This window comes from Pieris rapae, chromosome 11 (genome assembly GCF_905147795.1).
Source record: "Pieris rapae chromosome 11, ilPieRapa1.1, whole genome shotgun sequence".
NCBI classification, from domain to species: Eukaryota; Metazoa; Arthropoda; class Insecta; order Lepidoptera; family Pieridae; genus Pieris; species Pieris rapae.
The window spans coordinates 3038286-3063493 of record NC_059519.1 but is presented as its reverse complement, the minus strand read 5'-3'; the positions used below and the strand labels follow the sequence as shown (position 1 = coordinate 3063493).

Here is a 25208-nt window from a genome sequence, read left to right as displayed (position 1 = left end):
ACCAAAGACTCTTTCTTATGATGTAACAAAGTCATCAAAGCTATATTCTAATATAAATAACATTGAACAAACATTAGATAAACAGCATGGCGTGATCAAAACAACATACAATGGGAATAAAATTATGAAAAGCACAAAAACAAATAAAGATTACAAATCAAAACTAAAGCCAATTTTTAATAGTCAAAGTTCAAAAAATGTTGAGAAGGAAAAGGTTACAGAAGAAAATATAATTTCTGAGGAACAAGGAAAAGATAATGTGAAGTTGAAAATAAGAAATCCAAGAGTTTTGAGCAAGTCAAAATCTTTGGCAAAGATTGAAAAAATCCGTTATAAGCCCTTGCATTACATATTTGGAGACCCAAAGGGGCAATTTGGAGGCAAGACATACTATGTGAACTATTGTACTGTGGAAAAAGATTTATCAAACCATACATCTAAATCTTCTATACCTGACAAATCTCCATCGAATAAATCAATCCCATCCAAAGCCAAGTTTAAATTTAAGCCGTGTGATAGCGAATGTCAGGTTATGAAAAATAGATCGGGCTCTTGTCCAGCAAGTACGTGTACGTTAGACCTTCCTGAAGAAGCCGCTCCTTTAATTAGTATAGCGAAATGTAAACAGGTAGTTTGTGATAACAAAGAGCACAGAGTACTTCCGCCACCAGCAGATGATCGGATTCTATTAGATCTATCAAGTATGGAAAGAGATTGTTGTGATCGAACTGATATGTCCCAAATGGTTGAAGAGGTAGTTGGTGGTATGACAGCTAAGATGAAAGTTGGAAAAGACCCTTGCTATTGTTCATGTGAATGCAGATTCGGTTTTATGAAAAAAACTACGTACTGCGGAGTATGTGGCGGTTACGAAATGATTGGAGAAGAATTAGCCGGAAATCAGATAAAAGAAGTATTTCCATGTCCTTTTTATCATAAACTTATTGATAAGAATAAGTTAAAAACATTGAGCACTACTGGAAGTGACAGTAAGAAGAAGGGTGACGATGTAAGTGTAAAAGCGATGAAAGTAAGTTCAAGCCAGAAAGCAACAGCATCTGAAAAACGCACCCCTACTCAGGCATCAGGTGTCACTGAAAAGAAAAGCGTTGAATCCGAAAAAGATAGCAAAAAAAGTAAAAAGAAAAAGAAAGATGATCGATTTAAATTCAATTACGGCTATAAAGGTATACGTACGTATTGTACATTGGTATATTTTTTAATTAGTGTTTATATTTTTTAAATATGGCTTTGAGTAATAAAACATTATTTTAGCTCCTCAAATTGGACACAGTAGATGTGCATTTCCTTGTACTGGCACATTGAATAATGTGCCGAAAAAGATGGGTTGGCTCTGGACTGCTGAAGATGTACCAGGAATGAAGGTAAATACACAGTAGATTAAAACGTTAAAAAATGTCTTTGCATTTATTTATTTTTACTTAGTTTTTTTTAAATTTTGTTTTATTTTTTTTAGTTTCGCCCAGGCTGGAAACCTGGTGCCACTAATAAACACGTGGTAAGATTACTTAGAATGGCCAGAAATCCGGGTGAAGTTTTGCTGCCTAAAAAGAAAAGACGAGAAGCGTCAAAGAAGAAACCTTTATTACGCCCACTTCTTATAGTTCACAAGAAAGAGGGTGAATTCACCGTAACAATGGAAACAATGAAGACTTACGCTAAGCCCCGAGCTGTTAATCAATGTCCTTATGAAGATAAACCCGTGCTAACATATACAATAGGAAGAACTGAAGAAGAGAATCAAGAAAGAAAGAAGAAAAAAGAGCGTGAACAAAGACGACTTGAAAGAGCACAACGGCAATTTATTCAAAGCGCATTTAAAGATATGTGCCGTGAAATTTGCTTGAAAACTTACCAACAGGCATTGGGTATCCTACCCGACGCGGAGGACCCCGAATGTACTTGCTACCCGGCTTTGCCGTCAGCAGACAGGACTAATTTAGATCTTTCATGTTCTTGCTCACAGGATGAATCTTCTATTGGATCTGATACAGATTCCGATGAATGGATAGTAGAGTTTACACCTCCATGCGCTACATTCAAACCTACTTCGAAAACCAAAAAAGTAACTAAGTCAGATAACAGCACCCAGTATACTTACTTGGATTACAGAGTAAAATTACTAGATCGATTTGGTAATCCTGTTCCTAGGTACTTTAAAGGACCAGATGGTAAACAACAATGTAGTGACTTGGGTGGTTTTTGGGGACCAGATAAAAAATGGCTTACTATTAACATTGATGGTTATATAGCGCCTGATGGACGTTGGGCTCCTAATTACTTTATTGGGCCAAATGGAGAGACAGTCGAAGGTGCAGCTGGTAAATTTCAATCCGCCAATAATAACTGGTTAGTGGTTGGTGTAGATGGGTTTGTAGACTGTCAAGGTAGATGGAGATTCTATCCAAAACCTAGAGGAATGCTGCCTGATAAAAAACGTCAAGAATCCAAGAAAATAGGCACTCGTACTGGTGCTACCGACAAAAAGAATAAAGAAGACATGGCTGCTTTCAAATCTGAAGCGAGCTGGAGTTGCTTTGGCGGTGCTTCGGCTACAGAACTATCCAAATTAGGCATCATTGGTCATGGTCACGACAAAAAGTTACTTTTGACAGCCTTAAAGGAATTGCTGGCCCAAGGAGAAAATGTTAAAATTCCTCAACCATCGACAGTTTATCGTCTACCACCTTCCAAAAAGCGCCGAAGGATGACAACTAAACAGTCTCGGAATCGCTATGAAGAACGGTCAAAATGCACGCATTCGTTGCCATCTGACAAGGGTATAGTAGCAGTGGATGATCAGGGGAACAAAACTTATTTCCGCTTAAAAGGAAGTAAAAACGTAAGGCCTAAACAAAGGCTGAAGGAACTAACAAGGCGTGGTATAAGTTTGAGCTCTTTCCATGTTCCGTGTTTACACTCATTTATAGGTACAGAGTTGATGAAAAAACAGCAGAGGGCGCGCTTAATAGCCCTGTCCACTAAGAATGCTGGCACTCAAAAGTTTTAGGGGATTCGCACGTTAATTGTGTCCAACAGTTATTGTTTTAATGTAAGATTGTGTGTGGCGATGTGGAATATTATTTTGTATTTGGTATTGTACTAAGTTAAATTTTGTAATGTTTATATAAGATTAAGTGTCATTAAGTTAATGTAAAGTAAATTATATCCGTTCTATTTATTTTTTTATTTAGGCATAGGTAAGCAAATATTTGAAAACGTACAATCATTAAAAGTAAGCATATTTTTTTTTATTTCTTTAACATTTTCGTAAATCACTAATAATAACAGCTTTTCAATGTTTAGGTGAAAAATGGGTGGAAACCTGGCGCGATTTCCAACCATCTCTTGAAAATGCTTAATAAAGCGAAGTTACGAAAATCTGTCGTCACTGAAGTAAAACAAGTTAAGCGACAAAAGAAACATACAGAACCCAAACCTCTTATAAGCGTTGGCAAAACAAACGGTCAATACCATATTGAAATGCAAGTTTCTGAAAACTACGAACACACACCGCTAATATACGACATTGAAAGTGTGAATAACAAAGCTAAATTGAGAAAGAAGGAGAAATTACAGAAATATCTAACATCCAATGCCGTCAAAAAGGTGTGGTCGGATCCATTTCATCCACAAAATTGTGAAAATATATGTCTTAAAACGTTTTACGAAGCGATAGGAATGACAGCGCGAGAGACAATTCCAGAAAATATTGAAGAAAATAGTTGCACCTGTGAAGATGAAGAGGTATCTTCTAGTTGCGATTCTTCAGAAGCCGATTGGGTGATCCATTTTACACCGCCCATATCGAATTATCTCCGTTCACAATTATCTAATGTTGAAGAAATTAAATTAAACCAACAGTTGTAATGAATTGCGTTCGGATTTGCGAAGTAAATAAAACACATCAATATCTAATATTATCTCTTTTTTTCTAACGTTATGTTTAACATGTCCCATATAACAAGTGATAATGTTGTGTGTGGAGCTATTCTTAAATAAAGTGGTCCAAATCCTTTATAAAGTCCATATACACCTTCTGTCTTCATTATTTTCTTAAGGCAATCGAAAACACCTTTGTACATTAGATCACCTTTTGACGCGGTACCTGTAATATTTTTTTATCTAGTTATTCTTAAACATATGTTCTTACACTTAGAGAGTAAGTTTATTAGTAAGTACACCTAGTTAATTATATAATTTAATCGTATCTCTCAGTAATATTAATGAGACAAGTTACCCATTGGGGTACCACCCATTACTATAAACTAGCTTGCTTAATATAGTCTGTGGTGTAACTCTTGTAAAACTATAAATGTAATGATATCATATCAGTGCAGGAAAAAATATGATAAAAATGGTATTACACAAATAAAACGAAAACATAAAGATGACTCGCAAATGGGCTGAAAGGAAAAAGTAATGCAAGGAAATCACAATAAGTGAAGAAGTTTTGACAGTTGGACATTACCCTGATTGAATATACGTGTACTGACTACGTCCAGTGGGGTTTCCAATAGGACACACAAGATGCCACATGCTAAGCTGGCGACACAGGCTAGAAGAGCTGGTGAATTCTGACAGAAGCCATTCGCGAGAAGTTGCTCTTTCAGTCTGCAAATCAAATCTAGTATCGTAACACACATCGAATGCGATTTAATGATAATTAGTAACAACGCGAACAATATGAAATATTAATAGGTATGAATATATAGGCTATGAATTCGAGGGTGATAATTACCCTGATTATACAGTCGTACTGTGACGACGTCAAATGGACATATGACCGCAGAAACCACGGCTCCACTAAGAGCACTAGCCAGGAACGCTAAGCTTAGCCTTGAATTTGTACTTATTCCGTGACTCAGCAAGGTTTCTTTAGCACTGCAGACAAATTCTGTGTTAACTGTATATTCTCTATTTCGTTATAAAATCAAGGATTTTCATTATAAATATATATTATCCGATTTATACATAGAAGTGAGCAGAGTTGGCCTAGTGGCTTCAGCATACTTTCATCGAGGTTCGATCCTCGGCACCAATGGACTTTCTTTCTAAGTATGTGTGCGGAATACTCAAAAACTTAATGAGGAAGACTCAAAAAGTCAAGGGCGTGCGTCAGGCACACAAGGCTATATATAGATCACCTGCCCATTAGATAAGGGAGCGTTCAAGTATTACGTAACGAATTTTATAGGGGCGGGATAAAATGGTACGCATGATTGAATTATGCGTTATTGTTAATATTATTTTCGACTTTCCGATACTTTACTATTATATACTTTACAACAAACTTTACGGTGTAATGAGTCACTGGTTGGTAACGATCCGTTTTACTATTGGGTATAGAAGAGCGTTACGGCGCGTTACATGGGGGGGGGGGGGGGGCAAAAATGCGTGACGTAATACTTGAAAGCTCCCTTAACAAATGATCATGAAACAGATACAGAAGTCTGAGTCCCAGACCAAAGGCTGTAGCGCCGTTGATTTATTTTGTATACATAAATATACAAATTATCGGAGCAATAAAATTTATCGATTGAAACTAAGAGTTTTGGAATCGTGTCCATGAAATTTAGATATGTAATATATGATAATTTTTCTTGTCATCTAAAGGTTGTTGACTTAGTATGTTCATTGTACACTATATGTTATATTTTTATCTATAAATTTTTCCATATTATTACTTACATTGAAAATGTGGTTAGCTGTGCGGAACTACCAATTGCTAATCTAATACAAGTTGCATGGACGCCTGCGAAGAAACCGCCAAAGCCCTCGGTTTTGTAAATCTTTATTAAAGCGTCTATTGTGCCTGGAATTATTAAACACGTCGAAGGTTAACAAATGTTTTTTTTTAAATCGCTCTCTACAGTATTATACAAAATAAATGTATAGATTAATTTAAAAAATCGCTATTAAGCGTGAATTTTCTTTAAGTGAAATTAAATCTTCAGGCTATAATAATTATAGATGTACTAAAACAATTTAAAATAGAAAATTAAAAAAGGAGTTCTCTCCGGCGGGGAATCGAACCCCGGTCTCCCGCGTGACAGGCGGGGATACTTACCACTATACTACCGAAGATATGCACTGAAATTCGAATTTATCTAAATAACTTTTCACAATATTTATTGTACGTAATTATTTAAAAACACAATTGTTATCAAATGAGATAAATCGCTTGCTTCGGGGACACAGTCGTAACAACATTTTTTTCAGGGTATATTAAAGAAGGTTAATATTACTAGAAAACTAGGTAAGTATATATACCAAACGCTATTTTTTTCATATTCGAAGATTTAAGGATTTTATACAAACAGTGTAAAGAGTTCAAAAATAACTAAATATACTTTACAGTAATTCTAACTCGACTCTCTAATTATCTAATTAGACTGAAGACCAAAGGCGTTTAACAATTCTTTTACTGTTTAAACATAATGACGGACGTCACAATAACCAACCAATAATTAATTTATTACAGCTTTTAACTGTCGCATTAACTTCTATGACTATTTGGTAGAATTACAATCTAAACTAAAACTATTTTCATGGTTGTTGCTATATATTTTAGAAAAATAACATTAGGTGAACGAGACACGCACAAAATAATTTCCGTATGAAAAATACATTCTTGTGTTTTATATTATAAAACGTTTTGTATAAAAATTTGAACAAAATTACAGTTACCCAAGTGTATTGTATAAGCCATAAGGTACAGAATGAAAACTGAACACGATATGTCAAAGTAGAGACATAGGGTGTTTTATAAATGAATATTAAATAAATAAATAAATCAGTGGCGCTACAACCTGTTTAGGTCTTGGCCTCAGATTTCTAAATCTGTTTCATGATCATTTTTTAAATCTAAGCTAGGCAAGTAGGTGATCAGCCTCCAGTGCCTGACACACGCCGTCGACTTTTTGGGTCTAAGACATGTCGGTTTTCTCACGATGTTTTCCTTCACCGTTCGAGCAAATGTTAAATGATCACATTAAAAAGAAGAAGAAAAGAAACTCCATTGATGTACAGCCGGGGATCGAACCTACGACCTCTTGTATGAGAGTCGCACGCTGAAGCCCTTAGGCCAACACTGCTCTATCTGAATATTACAATTAGCAAATTATCGTTAAAGAAGGAACAATTTAAGTTTAGTGTTAAATATGTAACTAACCATTATATATATGCTGTCGCCCAACCGCTACGCTAGGATGCGCCGCGGCTTGCAATCTGGTTTTCACAACTGACATTGGGTTCGCAACCAAACCGCTCATAAAACCGCTAGCGCCCGCCCAAAACGCTGCTTTCTGAACATTTACAGAGCCATTTGATTGTGTCCAACCTTGAACTTCGGCTACATGATACGTTCCAAGTCTGGAATGATCATATGACTTAGGCGTGCGTCCCAGGCTATCCGATTTGTGGTCGATTTTATGATACACATTTTAAATTATTCCTACTTGTAGAAACTACTTACTTCACATATTAACTATGTATAGTCTAAATCTATCTTTTCTCATCTGGGCGTAAGCACATAAATAGAGACAAATGTAATAATTCTGCTTCTAATTGCCTCAATCTATTACAAAGCGATTAACAAATTTGGTTTCCTCTTTTTATTCCAGTTAAATAATTAAGTTAATAATAAGAATATCGTAATGGTATTACAATTTTCTTTGTTAATTAATAATCGCAATGATAATTAATAACAAAAATAACCGCGACAAATGCGTTACCTAACAGAGTTCATACAAAATCCGAACACCATGGCTGGAGTAAGACCTTTCTGCAGTGCCAGCACCCCATCTGCCTTGGCGATCACATAGAGCCCGTGGAAGAGGCCCCTATATTGTCTCGGCTGCTCTTTTCTAGACCGCAACTCGCCTTGCAGCTGAAGTCTGGTTTTGACGACATCCATCGGGTTCGTGAAAATAGTGGCACCCGCGCCGGCTAGACCTCCTATTATGAAATCCATTGCTGACTGGAAACATTATATAGTCACAAATAAAGCATGCGGTACGGGGAAGTTTTTTTTATTACCTTACTACAGTTAGATTGTTAAGTTGTAACTTGAAGGAGTGCTTGAGAAAAATCTAATATGCGAAAGTTTATGAATAACTATTAATATATATATATTAATTATTATATTATATTATTGTTATTGATAAACTTATATATAACTATAATTTGATTGCGAGTAGGTACATTTTAATAAATATTCAGATTTTCAATGATTTGTCACGTTAAACACACGTATGATGAACAAACAACAATGAGAGATTATATACAAGGCTGATAACTAAGTCTAAATCATATAAAGATATTACTGTTTAAAGTTATATAACAATTATCTGGTAAATGAAATATTTAAGTTTATTTTCTACCTACATAGCGGGCACAATTTTTGTAACTTAATTGAGGTACAAAGAAAAACCCGTTTCAAGATGACAGTCTAAGGTAAGGCGTGTACTCTTTAGCAACAAACTGCAAGCACGAAGCACACATAAAGAATGATTATATAATCATTTGAAAAAAAAGAGATTTTTATAGTACTGGGTCCTCCATTTCTGTACAAAATTCAATAAGTGAAGCCAAAATCGTTTACTAAATTATATCATACAAGCCATATTTCACTATATTTGAAATACAAAATATCATTCTATATATGGTAACATACAGTAGAACTGAGGAAGACTTGATGAAGACGAAACGTCACAAGTGTACCTAATTAATCATCCATACTCCTATCGCAAAATACTTTTATCTAGGCCTTTGTATTAACGAATATTTATTGTTGAAAATTTTGTATGGTCATAAACTAAACGAATACTATTGGAATTTTAATGACCCATATTTTTTAAAATACCAATAGTATTTGTTTACTTTCAATAAAATTAAACGAAAATTAACTCACCACAAGCAGCAAATAAAAGACCGATCGTTTATAACATCAAAATCTTACGATCTAAATTATTTCCGTCACTCCACTTAAACGATTTAAATAACATATATCACAATTGAACATTATTTGATTAAAAACACAAAAAACACGTGCCTTGCGGAAATTAATCAACTGATACTATTTCGTTACGTATTCCATGACGCTACATCGCGTGGCATTGACATGAAACTTTGGCCGTGGACGAGATTAAACAACACTTGCCCTTAGTCAATGATAAAGAAAAACTTACCGATTTATTATTGTATATTAGTGATTTGTCAATATTGTGTCAGTCATATAAATTATTAAATCATTTTTAATTTTTATTAATTTTAATTTAAGAATATATTGTTGTAGTTAAATTTGTTTTTATACTTAGTATTCTTTCAAATTTAACCATATGTACGGTCACCAGGTGCTTTAAAATATAATAGCGGTTTTAGTTTTAGCACTCGAATGAAGTGAAATAATGAAATGTTAATTGCTATGTAACGAATGAATACAATGTCGAACAGGCTTTACTCTCGGGGCTGACTAACTTCGACAATTTAGGAAATCGCCACGTTATGGAACTAAGAAAGCGTGAGTGAGCAAAATGTACAACCTTCGCTCGAACACAATATATACATGTATATCATTTTAATTTCAGACAGATATCTGTATACAAAATTTAGTTATGACGTATATTATATATAACGTACAAAATTTACTAATTTGTTATTACCGGTAGGTGGTAGTAATAAGAATACCGGTTTGTAATTATTGTTTCCTTTTCGAATAAAACCATAATGACGTCACCCAGTTTGGCAAGAAGAGCGTGCGTAGGAAAATGACATGAATGAGTATTGATTTCCAAGTAACAATAAACAATTGATAAGTATTTTGAACCTTATGTCAAAAGAACAAGATCGCTATTGGAATTGTTGGTTTCATACAGATATAATATCTCAGATAACTTTCAGAAGAAAATGAAGTTTTAAACATCACTTTTTCCTTAAGAATTGAATAAATTTATGATAAAGGACATCGGGTGATTGCAATACATTATTTATTTAACAAAATAAATAAATTCAAGTGGTAATAGGCGGGGCATGGCAAGAGGAACACAAAAGTGGAGCAAAAACGTACTAAACTGGTGACCAAGGTACAAAAATGGGGAAACAACTTAGAAGGAGGATAGACTAAATTAAAGAAACAGCAGGTGGGTACATTACAAAGAGTGACACATTGCAGAGAGGAAAGACGGGATTTTGAGGAGGCCTTAGCCAAAAAGGGGCGCATATACTAAAAGACGAACACTAGAATCGTGTAAAAAAATAAATGTATCTGAGTTAAAGCCCATTATTGTTTATTTATTTATCACTTCGTTGCAACGGCGGATCTACTTAAGTGTTATCTATAATTAAAAAATCTAATCATAAGGTTGGAATACCTGAGATCAATCAACTCATATATGCGATGTGCGTCTATCGAACGGAACGGGGAATTCCCCGTTTCTTGTTTTCGGTCGCTGTATTTTTTCACATGTGCTATCTATTACGGATGACCTACAAATTCACAATCTGCCCATGGTTCGTTGCAATCACCAATTCGACTTCTTCAAAAAGCGTACCAATTCTCAAAAGCCATGCAACGCACCTGCGACTTCTTGCAATGTGAGTGTCCATGGCCAGTTTGCAGCAGCCTTTGTTATACAATAAAAGTGTGTTATGCACATACTTTTTTTTAAAAACAAAGTACACATGCCAAAACTTCTTTGTAAATTAATAAAGTACTGGGTAAAAGCCCCAATAGATGATCATGTACCAGTATATATGTATATGATCACTCTACTCACTACATGTATTTGTATATCTATATTCACACTGTACACGTGCTAATAATAATATAAATAAATAAAAAATCGGCGTTTACTGCACAAGATGTTATGCAACAGCATTGCCATCTAAAGTTCTAATATGTAACTACTAAACAAATAGGTACATGAACAAATAGCGTGTATTTTTTTCGATCTCCTTTTCTCTGTTTCTCTCAGGTCTTTCATAATTAGTTCTGTTACTACCGACATATGGTTCTTGTTCTTATGATCTCATCATACCAGCGCGCAACCTTAGAATATGGAACATGAATTGTTATGTTCCATATTCTAATGTGTGTATTAATAAGTCTTGATTTGCGCTGTTAGTAAAATAATTCAAGCAGAGATATTCTATTTTAGAACTTCAATTTTATGTATATTTAAGAACACAAAGCTAACAAATTAATTCAATTTTTAATACAAACAAGAGACATTTGATTTATTGAAGTGAAACTTCTTTATCGACGTATGGGAGACATTTTGTAAGAAAACGTCACGTTTTTCGGTTACGCGCCATGTTGCTTTTATCGAAGTTTAGTATAGTGACGTAAAGAATATAATGTAATATATGATAATAATAACAACAATATATTAGTTTTGAAGTTTGGTTTGAAATAATTTGAAAGTGATAAAATAAAAAGACTTGTTCAAATTTAAGTGAATTTACAAGAAAAGTGAGAGTGATTATACATTTCGTTTTATAAATTCAACACGTATGAGCATTATTTTAATATTAATTTGAGGTTAACCTCACTTTTTGATTGTAAGTATCAGAGAATGTATATAAATCCGTTAAAATTTGCAAGTATTAATAAATATGACTGAAAAAATTGTTTTTCGGCTTAAGCCTTATGAAAAACAATGGAGTAGCCATTTTCGTGAAGTTGCAAATAGTAGAAAAATGATATGTCGTAAAGAAGTTTCACTTCTTACCTGTGTACTCTGGTGTACACACATATTTATTTCTACTATTTTTAATACTAATCCGGACTATCTATGTCTGTCAGTATTTTAATTTTTCGCATTATCACAATTGATTGAACGACCCTCGTATAGTAAAATCTTCTAAAGAAAGAATTTTCTTTTATCGTTTCTTGGATGGTTATTCGTAAGTTTAGTTGGTTTAGTACCAGCAGGTATGATTAACACAAGCTCCATAGAATGACTCCATGACTTTCTTAGTCATATAATAATAAATCATTATCTGAACCCAACAATAAAGTTGAAGGTCAGAACCAAATTCGATCGATGAATAATGACGGTCGTTATACCTTTGGACAATCTGTCACGGTCATATGGAAAGTAATCATATATTATTTACACCACTTGCTCATAGTGCTTAATCGGCTTACCAAAAGTCGCTAAGTCAATCTTTAGGTGGGCATAAGCTGAATTTTTTAGTGGAGGAACTACATCTGTCGAACTACATAGCTTGACCTTTCCGCCTAAAACAATATATTATGTACTTAGATTAATTAGATTTCTTACTTTTGGTCGATAAGAGTTGGTAGAAAATAATAAAACCTTTTTAATATTTAAAAGGTAAAATCGATCGAGTACAAATACAATCAATATAAAAATGCTGGCCAATAATCAAACTTACAATGTCATGTTAACGTCAAATGCAATAAAAATTAAAGCAATATTAAAATAAGTGTCCTTTGAAGCACTGTATCAGGTGTCGTCAATCGTTTGGATGCCGTCATTGCTGCGTGTTGTGTCCGGCGGCTTCGGGCAGTGAATCAAATAGCTGTCCCCACGGCGCCCAAGGTCAGAGGTGGGCGGAAGGCGGCAAACATGCTGCCCGGGCCACTCGCTCCCATCGACGCTAACAAAACACGCGCCCTCACAACGATCTACGCTCCGAGGAAACTTAAAACACGGAAGCATAAAACCGCGCAAACTAGGATGCTGGAAAACGACATCCCTGTCAAACCCAGTCTCTCACCCTTCCACCCACTCCCAGCGATCGGCCAGAAAGCGGAAAAAACTAAAGTAATTGTCTTCGATTTAGACAAACCGATCTCGTTTCACGAAGTGATGCAACCATTAACTCCTCTCAGGATACATAGCTTACGGAAGAATACTTTTAAAAACTACAACGCGAAACCACATTTAGTCCGTGAAAATACATACGATGTGATAAATCCTATTTACGTTAACGCGCCAACGATCGACAAAAAGGATTGCTCAAGAAAAACATTTTCGCAACCAATCAAGGAAGTAAAAATGTCAGCTAAAACGAGATTCAAAAACGCCGCTCTGCAGGTTGCCAAGTTATCGCCAATGTCTAAAGGTAAACTTCTATGTTTAAGGGAAAGTGAAACATTTACCTTATGCAAAAATAATGACGACTCGTGCAGGCTACAGAGGATACCGAAGAGTCCGGCGCAAAAATTAAATAAACTTTCTGAAATATTTCAAAGTCTGGAGCTGCAGGGCCGGCAACGAGATAGGTTGCAGAAGGAAAACAGCTGGTTTTGATTAGTGTAAGTGTTTAACTGAATGAAAACTAAGTGATAAGTTGTGGTAAAATTATTTTCGTTCTTCGCAAGAGCGCTTCTGTTTTCGCTCTACGCTAACATAAAAACGCGTAATCTTTACGTCAATGTGTTTAATTAAAGTGTTAATTTTCTAAATTTTAGTTTTTTTCTAATACTCCTTATATTTAAATAAGTCTTCATTGGTAAGTCGTAGATTCAAATAATATTACATTTTTTTTTTGTTTTGAGCTTTAGAATACTCGAAAATTCGAATAATTCAAACTATTTTAGCAATATAATAAATTATTTTTTCATCAAGAGTTATAAATATCGACATCAATCTCGTACGAGGACCAGGAAATTCAGTATCATCATCATCATAATTTTTCGAACGCTAGCAAAAAATTATACATTCATAATTTCAAGTTAATACAAATCTAACACATTTAGCTCTGTTATTAATGATATGAATAAAAGCTGACTAACATTTGAAAAGCTTTTAACACTTTCCTAAAACTTCTGACTTCTTAGTCATTGCACTGATTGCTTCCTGTTGAAAAATTTAATACATTGTTGTACTGAGGTCGAATATTGAATGAGGACAGTTCAATTCTATAATGAATCCTTGAAAGTGTAGTTATATATTTCTTGAAAGCATGACAGAATTGTTAACTAATTACGAAAAATAGTACCTTTAATATCGTTCTCTTTTGCTTTATTTCATTATATATTAAGTAAAATTCAATTAAATGAAAACCCATTTAAAATATGCAACTGGATAGCAGTTTGAAATAGAGGGGTTTACAACTTTTTTATGATTCTATAAGCAACTAAAATCTTTCGTTCTATAAAATACGTCGTTATTTACAAAGCACTTTTGATCATGTTATACTTTCTTATATTATGAATTGTGATACCAAAGGCTTAATGTACTATACTGATACGCGTTATGGACTACACTGTGATTTCTATTCGTTGTTTGCTCGACAGAAACAAGGCCGAAGTAAAATTTTCCTCCAACTTTGAAGTTAGAAGAAAATCAATCAATATTCAGTTTACGACGACGTCGTTTAGAAGTTTCGGCTGAATTCTATTGTATTAGGTTATTAATAACGTCATCGTCTGTTACGACTACTTATCGGTTTTTACGACCAATTAATTATGAGTAATCCCTTCGATGTCGTTATAACAAATTTTGAGTGTAATATACTTCATACATATTATATCGTTTCATAATCAATTTCTCTTTAAAAACCTGTAGTGTAACCTGGAGTGTAACCATAAACACAAACGAGTCATAGTTTGTTAGTAAATATAACGAAAGTATAATAATAAAATTAATTTACCATTGGAGTGGGAGTGGGGTACGCCCCCACAGAAATTAGATTCGGGGTGTTTCGATTATTGTTCCATGTAAAAGCACGAACAAAGCTATTGTTATTCTTTGCTATTCATGGTGAACAATATTTAAAAAGGTTGTATTTAAATTTTATTTTCTACTTTGATAACGTCTCATGCCCAACGATGCATGGTGCAGTCACAATTCCTACGATTTGTCCAATCTTTCGATTATTGCTGCTTTTGCTAGTATCGTATATGCAAGTCTTGAGTACCTACGCAGGGAAAGAAGTTTCCTTTTTTCTATGGTCGAAAATGTATGATTTTTTCTAATTCACTAAGCTCACAAACTTTAGGTGAAGAAAACAGATAGTGCCGTCAATGATAAATAACGTAAGTGCACACGAATGTTTGCATACAAAAGTCATAACATTGCGAAACCACAGAGGTTAAAATGTTCGAAACTGGCATAAAGTTAAAACTATATATAAATAAAAGTGTAAATGTTATCACAGAGCTTTGTGTCAATATTGATGAAAAAGTATAAAGTACATAACATCTGTAATGTATAAGAATTAAAAAAAAAGATTGTTTCTAGTATGCTTCCAAAATTATTAAAAACATTATTAAAAGTTTTGTTTAATGTCTTATATATATTCCTCAGCTACTACAAGAGGTTATTCAAACAGAAAGACGAAAAAAGTTACTAGAGTAAGGGTTTAACGCATTTTCCATACTTTTTTATTGTTTGTGGAATATAATATTATAGTTATATTGACCGATTGCCTTGATACAGTTGCATTTAGGTCATGCATATTGCACGCTTGCGTTTGTCTGTTTTGATCGCGTGACGTATCAGTAGAACAATCAAAATATTGGTTTTCATAAATATTTAAATTGTATCTATCCCGTTATCTTTTAGTTTTATTAGTGGAATCTCGATAATTCAAACCTCGTTGAAAGCCTCAGTAAGCCGAAAAAGTTGACTACCTTCCCACAAATTGAATACGCGAAATCTCGAATTATTTAGACCTTGTAACTATAAAAATGTTATTGCCCTACGAAGTATTGATAATGAATATTTATACTCTATAACTCGAATTTCAAAAAGGTAAGGCGCGCCTATAATATACCAACGACGTCTTACGTGGAATTCCCCGAAATATTAGCAATAATATTAATCCAAAATGGCTATTCAGGTTTGGGGTTTCTAATATATTGTTGATAAATAGTCTGACAGTCTGTATTCAAATGCGTAACTTCTATATTTATGTAAAAGTTTATTTAAAGTAAAAACTTCTCTAAAAATCTTAAGTCTATTGGAAAATTGTAAAAAGTCAATTTTTTTAAAAATAACACTATTTTTAAATTACTTAAATATTAATAATACTTGAAGTACGTAATAAAATCAAATAACTGATAGGAGATTGGATCCTGGATTATTTTGTAATTTTGCTATTTCATCTTTGAACTTTGTTATTGTGTCTTTTGCCAGTTGCAGTTTATCTTTCAACTCTGATATTTCACTTCTCACTTTTGTTTGTACAGCAATAATTTTTTCTAGTGTCTTTTCCTTTTTATCCTCAACTGAAAAACAAATATATGCAATACTCAATAAAGACACCATGGAAGTTGTATAACATATAATAACAAAGCAAAGTTGATAATTATCATCCAACCATCATACTTAGTAAAATCATTGAATCAAATGTGGTCCTATAAATTAAAAAGCTATTAGAGCTAGCAAGCCTAAGACAATTCATTTGAAAATATATGGCAATACAAACATGGAGATTGAAGTAAATCATTTTTAAAAGATGATACTAATGATATATCTGCCTTTACTCATAAAAACTAAATCACTATTACTTTAAATGTTGCAAAGCATTTTAAATATAAATTAGTTGAAGAGATAAAAAGTAATTGAGTTGAGAATACAATTAGACTGATTTAGTTTTTATGAATAAGTGGGGAGGAGTCTATACATGACCATGCAGGCTCTAAAGCATGAGAAATATTAACATTTTACGCTTTTAATTTCAAGTCACTGTAAATGGTATTTTTTAACTCCTGTATTAAAAGGTATTTTAAATTTATCTACCCATTATAATTAAGACATTATCATTATTCAAATTTTTTATGTATACATAATTTCTTTGAAATGTTTTTTAATTTATGTTACTTTTCTTTCCAAAAATATATTGCAATGTTGTATGTTTAAAACAGTTATATTATATAACATAATAACTTACAATCTGTATCGTGACACCAAGGACCATTAGTTATTGGTTTAACATTATTCAAAAGATGCTGCATTAACTGAGTAGGTTCTTGGAAGACAATTTCTTCATATGATTCACTAACCAGGGCTCGTCCAACTTGAGGCATTCCCTCACTAACAGGTGATTGGAAAAGTTTCAAAATATGGTACAATGTCACCTGTAATACCAATCAATCAATCAATCAAAAATCATTTATTCATGTAGGAAACAATGTACACTTATGAAATACATATACATTAAATGCTTCTAATTTTACATTTAGTGGCAGTTCTCAAATCTAGGGTGTAGAACTGAAAAGAAGAACTGGCAATAAACTTAAGTATAATAATAATTAAGGAAAATACATTTCTATTCAACCAAATAGCTTAACAGTATAGTTACAAACCAACTTATTAGCTTGCTGGTAATTTAATCCTTTACCAGCTGCAACATTTTCTGTAGTAGCCATATAGAAGCTTGTACGATACAGAAGTCACTTTTTATTTAAGAAGCATATTTAAAGAATATACTTACTGGTCTTTCATTAGGATCGTGAAAATAAATTTTTATTACTATTTCAAACTCTCCCCAGCCAGTTTCCGTTAGTTCGTAGGGTGGTTTTGTTATTATTCGGTTAGGGTTAGCATAACTTTCGTGCAATTTAAAGTGAATTTTTTTAATATACGCTGACATATCCTCATTTGCGTAAGGTTTTACATACACCGTCCACTGATGTGTATGGCCATCTTCTTCGCGTTTCTTCCCGAAGTACCGAGCAACGTTCCCATATACTATTGGTTTTACAATAACTAAACCCTGTAAGTATTTGATAAATAAATGCATCCTTAAGTTATAAATATAAATTGTTGATTAATTTTTGAGACATTATTGTATTAGGTACCTTTACTCTACCGCCTGAATCAGGACCAAAGTCTGTCGGTAAACTCATTTCAGCGCTGTAATTAATATTAATGTTTGAATCCACGGTGGTTATTTTAAAGTAACTTTTACAAGTTACATCACCTTGTTATTAACTGCCAATAACGTAACTATAATAAATCTTCTTGTTCAATAAATAGTCACAAAAGTAATGTTTATAATATTCTAACACACTACACAGCCTAGAATATTAACAGAATTTGACAATTTCAAGAAGTTTGTAAACATTCTATCTACCATCTGTATTGGACAGACTAATAATAATTTCAAAAGTATAAAAATGAAGATATTTTAAAAGATGAACGAGCAACTTGAACTTAAAAACAATGTTGGATGGATTCCATTTGATTTTTAATATACGTAATTTCAGTAATCCTAAAATCTCTGGTTGTCACCACACACATTGTATTCTGGTATAAATGTTCTGTTTGCAAAATAATCTTAATTCAGCTAATTTTTAAAATATTTTTCTTTCTTATTGCAGATTTCACATGATTTAACGTAACGCTTAGGTTCTTTGATAAGCTACTGACGTACTGGGTTGTTTAAATGTTTTTCTTGATTCCTTGCCTCGAATTCTCAGTCGAATAATAAAAAGTATTGAAATTTGAAACGGTGACTTGGTAAAGCGTAAGCTTATGTTCGTTTGGCGTTAATATGTCAATAGCCCAGTCATATTAGGGGTTTCACCTCGGAATGAAAGATAATAAGCTGCAAATTGGTATGAACCTTTGTTTTGTCATTCTAAATGTTGTCTCAAAAGTCACAATCGTTATCGTGTCCGCGTCTCAAGATATTCAAGGTCAAAGGTCACAAAAATCGGTTTTTCGCGAATATCTGGCTTCCTATCGGTTAAATGAGATTTGCATTTATTATAAAAGTTGTAGGCTATAAAATTCCCTACAACTTTTGTTTAAACTTTTTTTTCATACGACCAACCGTTTTGAAGGTAGAGCGCGAAGTGCACATCGTACAGTCATATACGGCCTAATGCAAGGTCAAGCGTGAGTTATGGTTATCAGTACGTTACAAAGTCAATTATTTACAATAATTATAATTATTAAACAATGCCTATTATTTATGTTCTAACTGTTAATTATTTATATTTAATTAATGTAAGTAACTTGATTATTTATATATAATTATTCATATTTAACTATTTAAGTATAAAATATTATTAATTCTGGATTATATATTTTAGTTTTATTTTAAGTTAAAATGATAGTAAGAGTATATATTTTACACATATTTTGATTTATTATTAAATACGGCATAATATACATTTATCAAAATGTGAGTTCAAATATCAAAAGTATCTTTGTTGATTTTAATTGTAATGAAATTGGAAATGGAAGCTAATTATCTTCTTCTTCTTCGTCTTCTTCTTCTTCTTGTCGCTCAAAAATGTTCGATTCATTGTCATCATCCTCATTACCTGTCATGTTCATCTCCAAACCTTCCAGAATATCGGGATCATATGTATTTTCTTCATCGGGATTACTTGGATACAGTGAAGCGTTGAGGCAAGCTTGTCCGTTGCACTGGCCGCAAGCTAAAGAACATTGTAGCCCTGATTTTCTGCATCCACAGCGGGAACCACAACCATTTTTGCAATTGCAAAATATTACGTTTAGTAGTTCGGCTGGTGCTGGAGGTAATAACGTTCGTATGGGCTCCAGGATTTCATTTTCAAGCATCCAGCCCCATTCTTGAGGTTCTAAGTCCTTCCCTAACCACGTTTGAATCTGGTAGTAGAAACGTTTTATGTGTTGATGAGCTGCTACACTTGTTGGTGGAAGTGTTGACAGTTGTACAGGTTTATGACTGTACGATGTGCACTTCGCGCTCTACCTTCAAAACGGTTGGTCGTATGAAAAAAAAGTTTAAACAAAAGTTGTAGGGAATTTTATAGCCTACAACTTTTATAATAAATGCAAATCTCATTTAACCGATAGGAAGCCAGATATTCGCGAAAAACCGATTTTTGTGACCTTTGACCTTGAATATCTTGAGACGCGGACACGATAACGATTGTGACTTTTGAGACAACATTTAGAATGACAAAACAAAGGTTCATACCAATTTGCAGCTTATTATCTTTCATTCCGAGGTTGACCCCTTTTCTTACCTAATATGACTGGGCTACAAGCATTTCGAGAAAGGAACAATAATTTAGAATAATGAATTTTAATTATATTCTTGTTAAGCATAAAAATATTAACAGGAACAAGACGGAACAATCATATAATATTTTATAAAATCTTTTCAATAGATTAAATTAAATTTTACCGTAATTTACGAAAATTCATATAGTCTCTTTATATACAGATAAAAGCAATAAATTATGTCATTTTATCTAAAGATGTAAATAGTCAATTTGAATTTTGAACGATTTGTTAAATTGTCAACTCTCATAATTTGGATTTGAAAATTAATTTCAAATTTTGGTGGCAGAGTCGTAACTCGTACTCGTGATCTTGTTACGAAACCTTAGAATATGTGTATTTGTTTACATATTTCCTGTTGAATTTATCCGGTAGGCCTTTTATTTTGTAATACAAAAATAAATTGTATATTTATAAAGCTTGATTCAGGTTTTTATAAAATTAAAATTTTATATCTCCAAAATAGTAGCTAAATTAACCTAAGATAAAATAGGATAAAGATTTTGAGAAGAATGTCAGGTGGCACAAAAAAACAAAGTAAACAATTTTTCTTTAAGTACTATGGACTTTCTCATTGGTGGACTTGCTGGTGTTGGTGCTGGTTTCTTCAGCAACCCTTTTGATGTGGTAAAAACTCGCATGCAGTTACAAGGAGAACTACGAGCTAAAGGTCAACATGCTGTTTATTATAAAAATATACCACATGCCATTTACACCATTGTAAAACATGATGGCATAACTGCTCTACAGAAAGGCCTTGCTCCAGCACTTTGGTTTCAATTAGTAGTAAATGGGGTAAGGTGTGTTACCATTTTAATAGAGGTTTAAAAAGAACTAGGTTCTTACTAGATTGAATGAGGGTTAACTTCTTCCGCCCCAAATATGTTTAAGTGTAATCAGCATTAACTTTAAGTAGACCTGTAAAGGGTTTTCTTACTGATGAATAAACAACATATTTTGAATTAAACAAAGGTTTAACAACATTGCTAATCAAATGAAGTTCTTACAGTTACATTAAAAAATAAGTAATTTACAGATTGGGAATATATCAACAAGCTGACAACTATGGGCTTCTAAGAGATGAGAAGAATAACACTAAATTTGTTAACAGTGTATTTTTTGGTTCTTTTTCTGGCATGTGTGGTGGTTTCATGGGCAGTCCTTTACAACTTGTTAAGACCCAACTAATGTCACACTCAGCTAAGCAAATAGCTGTAGGCACACAACATGCCCACCCAGGAATGATGAATGCCTTATCAAAGACTTATAGGAAAAATGGTCTTATAGGTTTATGGAGAGGAGCCCATGGCATGATGTTAAGAAACTCTACTGGTTCTGCTTCTCAAATTGTAGCATATGCAATGTAAGTTTACAATGTATTAATGTTTGTTTTAAACTAACATGGATACTTTTATTACTATGACATAAATGTGGGACTTTTTTGATGATGCAAGAATGACTTGCAAAGGCCAAAGTCTTCATATTTAAAAAAAAACAAGTTTTTATTCTTCTGTTGGATGGAAGTGTTTACACAATTAATATTTGTGTTATATTTCTACTGATCATTTATATTTGGAATTTTATTTACAAAAAGTTATTATCATAGAAATAATTTAAATAATGTTTATCACTCAATATTGACTTTCTGATGTAATATTTAACATCCAACTGATATATAAAGATCAAAAGTTCCTTCTAAAAATTGAATAATTGATATCAATAAAATTTTCTATTTTTAATTCATGGTCTTTGTTGTAGAAACTGTTTATCACTCTCCTATTTGACTTTCTTTTAGGACTATAAGAATACAGTTTAGGAATAATGTATGAAGAAAATCATCATGTGCCTTTATGGGTTTATTGCTTTCTCTGATTGGAAAACAAAAATGTGATGGCATTTTCTTAATTTGTACTCCTACCTACCATATACTGCTTGTTATTCTTTGATAGCATTCATTAACAAATTAAAATAAATTACAGGTGTAAAGAATGGATGGACAACAATAACATGTTCCAGCAATCCAAATATCTTCCTGCTTTTTTAGCAAGTAACATTGGTGCTATTGTTAAGACCATCACACTAACACCAATGGATGTCATTATGACGAGACTCTATAATCAAGGTATATTTTTTTTAAAACACAGTACTTTTTATACTAAACCTGAATATGGTGTTAATTTAACAATCCTGCTTATGTATGCTGCATATGATAGTATTTAAAGCTTATAAAAGTTTTAAAAACAAACATGCAAAATTACTGAGTTACTGAATGACAGTATATGCATAAACTGAGTTTTTCACTTATAAACCAAAACCACCAGGAGCTAATAGACATTTCATACTCAATAATACTTTAATTTCAGGGGTTGATGCACAAGGTCGTGGTCTGCTTTACTCGGGATTGGCAGATTGTGCAATGAAAATTACTAAAACGGAAGGTGTTTTAGCTTTCTATAAGGGAATCGGACCATCTTATTTCCGCCAAGCGCCTCATTCGGTACTTTTACTTGTATTTTGGGATATGTTAAAAGATTTACAAAAAAGTTACCAACCACTTTCAGTATAAATCAATTCTATTGAATAATCTCCTTAATTGCAAATTTAGTACCCATAGTATTATATAATAAATAGGATAGTAATTGCTGTGATTCTGTAGATACATAAAAACAATATATAGGTTATTATTACTTTACTTTAAGTATCAGAAGTTCTTAAATGTAAGGAAATAAATAATAATTGCCTAAACAATAAAACTAAGTGAAATAAATAAAATTTATTAAACACCAATGGCGTCGGCGAAACATCTGTATTTATAATTTATTGTTATATCTTTGTATAAAGTACCTTGATAATATACATAATACATTAAGTAAATATCTTTGAACCAAATGGAGATTTTATCCATTTTTTTTAAATTGTGATACAGTATTAAATGTATGTTACTTATTAAAAGATCTTTGAGACCAAAGAGTTAACACGTTTTAAATGTTTAATAAATTGTTAAATTATAAATGGTATTTTTAATGGCCTGACAAAAAATTCTATGACGTACTAAAATCAAAGTACGTATCGAATTTTAGATATTTTAAATTTGCCGGGTTTTTCACGTTCGGATGTTAGAACTAGTGAAGTGTCAAAATCATATGGTTTTAATAAATACATCATTTATTTTCATTTTAATAACAATAAAGAAAATAAACAGCTTGTTGCTTATTCTTGAATTTATGATGTCAAAATTATTATACTTAACATTAACAAATCATGTCGGTGTTTTCCTCAAGTAATTACTAAGTATAAGTTGTGCTAGCTAGGACTAAGCAATTAGCATTTGGATTAAGATTGTAGGACAAAATGACAACACATAAAGATGGAGTTAAGCGAGATATCACAGACATGGCTATGGGTGGATTGGCAGCGATGTTTGCAACTATATTTACAAACCCAATAGAAGTTGTCAAGACTCGGCTTCAATTGCAAGGGGAGCTTGTATCCAAGGGCAAGCATGCTATACATTATAAGAATGTACCACATGGATTATATGTCATAGCAAGAACAGAAGGACTCATAGCTTTACAAAGTGGACTACCAGCCATGTTGGGATTTCAATTCTTTCTGAATACATTTAGGTGTGTTTTATAAACTAGAAATTTAATAAGTCAGTATATATTGTTGCCATCAGCTGACCTTCTTGACTCTTAAAATTTATTTGCAGTCTCTACCTGCATGTCATGTCAAAACAAAGTTGTTATGAAATTAAGTCTATATAGACAGATGATGAACATTTTCTTGCAGATTAGGAGTCTACCGTATATGTGATAGGAGAGGTCTAATTACAAATTCAGATGGTCACACGTCATTTGTTTGTGGGGCACTAGCAGCAGGCATTGGAGGAGGCATGGGGTCTATTGCTGGAACTCCTTTCTTTCTAGTAAAAACCAGATTACAGGCACAAGCTTCTAAGACCATTGCTGTTGGACATCAACATCAGCATAGTGGCACTTGGAATGCATTGACACATATATTCCACCGAGAAGGGGTAAAAGGTATAAAGGAATTGATTTAAATTATGTACTGTTTACTCAAGAATAATATTGTTAATTTTATTTTAATATACTTTTTGTCATAAAAAATGTTTAATATGAAAACCTATATATATATCACCTGACTTTTATAATGCTGTAATTATAATTTAAAGGTCTATTTCGCGGTGTGGGCCCCCAAATTCCCCGTGGTGCAGTTGGTAGTAGCTCACAAATGGTCAGTTTTGCATATGCAAAAGAATGGTTAAAGGATCATAACTTATGCAAGTCGCCACTACTTCTATCATTTATGGGTGCCAATCTAGGTGGCATTGTGATGACTCTTTGTTTAAACCCTTTTGATGTCATGGCCACTAGACTTTCAAATCAACGTAAGTTTTACACTAGGGAAAATTGATACTACAATATAATTTATTTTAAATTTTTCTGTTGTACTTCTAGCGGTGGATGCCCAAAACCGTGGTACACTATATAAAGGTATGGGAGATTGCTTCATTAAAATACTTAAATCTGAAGGGGCTGGAGCATTCTACAAGGGCATTGAAGCAAATTATATGAGACTTGGCCCACACACAGTGCTTTTATTGGTTTGTTGGGACCAACTTAAAATATTAGAAGAATACATAAGATGATAATAGATGAAGATGTTTATTTTGTTAACTAATTTTAAGATTGACCATGCTTTCTAAGTTATATATACTTCTTTTAATAATTTGATTAAATTTATTTTTATTATATTTCAAAGGCAAGAAAGAGACCATTAAAATGGCATGTTGTATTTTTTTATTCTTTATATTTAATTTTTATCTACCCTACTTGAGTAGTTGTTACGATTTAATATAAACTTTTGTTAGATTTGGGTTTTTAAAATATGTCATTTATTTGATTACCTATTTAAGTACATACTTTTTATAGAACTTTGTTAAGTAAGTTAAGTATCAACATATATGAAAGAGCGTTCATCCCTAACACAGGTTCTAGAACTTAAAAGGGATGTACTATTTTTTTTGTCTTCCAATACTTTGTGGTAATTTTTTAAATTGTGTTAATAACAATCAATTACATTTTTGAAGTTTTTATTGTCCTAAGCTAAGAATATTTTTTATAATATATTTATATGTTTTAATAGACAGAGATTTTTCTACAATTGTGTTATTTGAGT

At 32.7% G+C, this 25208-nt stretch overlaps 6 protein-coding genes and 1 non-coding gene across 15 annotated transcripts; 4 read left to right on the top strand and 3 right to left on the bottom strand.

Annotated features, from left to right (window-relative positions):
- Positions 1-1019: 1019 nt before the first annotated feature.
- On the top strand, positions 1020-3935 carry LOC111000854. The gene is made up of 3 exons (XM_045630137.1): positions 1020-1187; positions 1276-1385; positions 3328-3935. Exons 1-3 carry the CDS (start codon positions 1025-1027, stop codon positions 3889-3891), a joined length of 837 nt encoding a protein of 278 aa, XP_045486093.1. The 5' UTR covers positions 1020-1024; the 3' UTR covers positions 3892-3935.
- Positions 3933-9169, bottom strand: LOC111000848 (solute carrier family 25 member 35). Of its 6 annotated transcripts, none has more exons than XM_022270436.2 (6): positions 8936-9169; positions 7758-8002; positions 7196-7395; positions 5713-5836; positions 4763-4905; positions 3933-4129 (listed from the first exon to the last, which is right to left on the bottom strand). In XM_022270436.2, the coding sequence occupies exons 2-6, from the start codon at positions 7994-7996 to the stop codon at positions 3942-3944; spliced, it is 894 nt and encodes a 297-aa protein (XP_022126128.2). In that variant the 5' UTR covers positions 7997-8002; positions 8936-9169; the 3' UTR covers positions 3933-3941. The 6 variants fall into 6 exon arrangements, with proteins under 6 accessions (XP_022126128.2, XP_045486089.1, XP_022126127.2 ...); XM_045630133.1 differs by lacking the exon at positions 4763-4905 and adding an exon at positions 4493-4635 and having other exon boundaries at positions 8984-9168; XM_022270435.2 differs by lacking the exon at positions 4763-4905 and adding an exon at positions 4493-4635 and having other exon boundaries at positions 8936-9166.
- Positions 6037-6108, bottom strand: Trnad-guc. Its single transcript has one exon. It is a non-coding gene; the product is annotated as a tRNA-Asp (tRNA).
- Positions 9170-12617: 3448 nt separating the features above from the next.
- On the top strand, positions 12618-13408 carry LOC123689567. The gene has a single exon (XM_045630235.1). The coding sequence runs from the start codon at positions 12618-12620 to the stop codon at positions 13302-13304; it is 687 nt and encodes a 228-aa protein (XP_045486191.1). The 3' UTR covers positions 13305-13408.
- A 2477-nt stretch (positions 13409-15885) lies between these two features.
- Positions 15886-18051, bottom strand: LOC111000846 (YEATS domain-containing protein 4). The gene is made up of 5 exons (XM_022270433.2): positions 17926-18051; positions 17804-17858; positions 17437-17718; positions 16894-17080; positions 15886-16228 (listed from the first exon to the last, which is right to left on the bottom strand). The coding sequence occupies exons 2-5, from the start codon at positions 17849-17851 to the stop codon at positions 16050-16052; spliced, it is 696 nt and encodes a 231-aa protein (XP_022126125.1). The 5' UTR covers positions 17852-17858; positions 17926-18051; the 3' UTR covers positions 15886-16049.
- A 2207-nt stretch (positions 18052-20258) lies between these two features.
- LOC111000853 (solute carrier family 25 member 35) lies at positions 20259-22996 on the top strand. 4 transcript variants are annotated; one of them, XM_045630013.1, is made up of 5 exons: positions 20259-20377; positions 20564-20676; positions 21294-21369; positions 21986-22128; positions 22370-22996. In XM_045630013.1, exons 2-5 carry the CDS (start codon positions 20568-20570, stop codon positions 22570-22572), a joined length of 531 nt encoding a protein of 176 aa, XP_045485969.1. In that variant the 5' UTR covers positions 20259-20377; positions 20564-20567; the 3' UTR covers positions 22573-22996. The 4 variants fall into 4 exon arrangements, with proteins under 4 accessions (XP_045485969.1, XP_022126138.2, XP_045485968.1 ...); XM_022270446.2 differs by having other exon boundaries at positions 20564-20806; positions 21043-21369; positions 22370-22994; XM_045630012.1 differs by lacking the exon at positions 20259-20377 and having other exon boundaries at positions 20572-20676; positions 21043-21369; positions 22370-22994.
- A 151-nt stretch (positions 22997-23147) lies between these two features.
- LOC111000851 (solute carrier family 25 member 35) lies at positions 23148-24959 on the top strand. Its single transcript, XM_022270444.2, has 4 exons — positions 23148-23632; positions 23799-24049; positions 24202-24417; positions 24488-24959. Exons 1-4 carry the CDS (start codon positions 23358-23360, stop codon positions 24676-24678), a joined length of 933 nt encoding a protein of 310 aa, XP_022126136.2. The 5' UTR covers positions 23148-23357; the 3' UTR covers positions 24679-24959.
- Positions 24960-25208: the final 249 nt, after the last annotated feature.

Coding starts and splice junctions, on each gene's coding strand:
- LOC111000851 (XM_022270444.2), top strand. CDS start 23,358: ATGACAACACATAAAGATGGAGTTAAGCGAGATATCACAGACATGGCT. Junction 23,633..23,798: donor TTCTTTCTGAATACATTTAG/GTGTGTTTTATA, acceptor ATTTTCTTGCAG/ATTAGGAGTCTACCGTATAT. Junction 24,418..24,487: donor CACTAGACTTTCAAATCAAC/GTAAGTTTTACA, acceptor TTGTACTTCTAG/CGGTGGATGCCCAAAACCGT.
- LOC111000854 (XM_045630137.1), top strand. CDS start 1,025: ATGAAAGTAAGTTCAAGCCAGAAAGCAACAGCATCTGAAAAACGCACC. Junction 1,188..1,275: donor ATTCAATTACGGCTATAAAG/GTATACGTACGT, acceptor ACATTATTTTAG/CTCCTCAAATTGGACACAGT. Junction 1,386..3,327: donor AAGATGTACCAGGAATGAAG/GTAAATACACAG, acceptor TTCAATGTTTAG/GTGAAAAATGGGTGGAAACC.
- LOC111000848 (XM_022270436.2), bottom strand. CDS start 7,996: ATGGATTTCATAATAGGAGGTCTAGCCGGCGCGGGTGCCACTATTTTC. Junction 7,396..7,757: donor TTTTGTATGAACTCTGTTAG/GTAACGCATTTG, acceptor TGATCATTCCAG/ACTTGGAACGTATCATGTAG. Junction 4,906..5,712: donor CAGCTAACCACATTTTCAAT/GTAAGTAATAAT, acceptor ATTTGTCTGCAG/TGCTAAAGAAACCTTGCTGA.
- LOC111000846 (XM_022270433.2), bottom strand. CDS start 17,851: ATGAGTTTACCGACAGACTTTGGTCCTGATTCAGGCGGTAGAGTAAAG. Junction 17,719..17,803: donor ATTCAGGCGGTAGAGTAAAG/GTACCTAATACA, acceptor AAATACTTACAG/GGTTTAGTTATTGTAAAACC. Junction 16,229..16,893: donor TTGGTGTCACGATACAGATT/GTAAGTTATTAT, acceptor TTTGTTTTTCAG/TTGAGGATAAAAAGGAAAAG.
- LOC123689567 (XM_045630235.1), top strand. CDS start 12,618: ATGCTGCCCGGGCCACTCGCTCCCATCGACGCTAACAAAACACGCGCC.
- LOC111000853 (XM_022270446.2), top strand. CDS start 20,568: ATGGACTTTCTCATTGGTGGACTTGCTGGTGTTGGTGCTGGTTTCTTC. Junction 21,370..21,985: donor CAAATTGTAGCATATGCAAT/GTAAGTTTACAA, acceptor AATAAATTACAG/GTGTAAAGAATGGATGGACA. Junction 22,129..22,369: donor GACGAGACTCTATAATCAAG/GTATATTTTTTT, acceptor CTTTAATTTCAG/GGGTTGATGCACAAGGTCGT.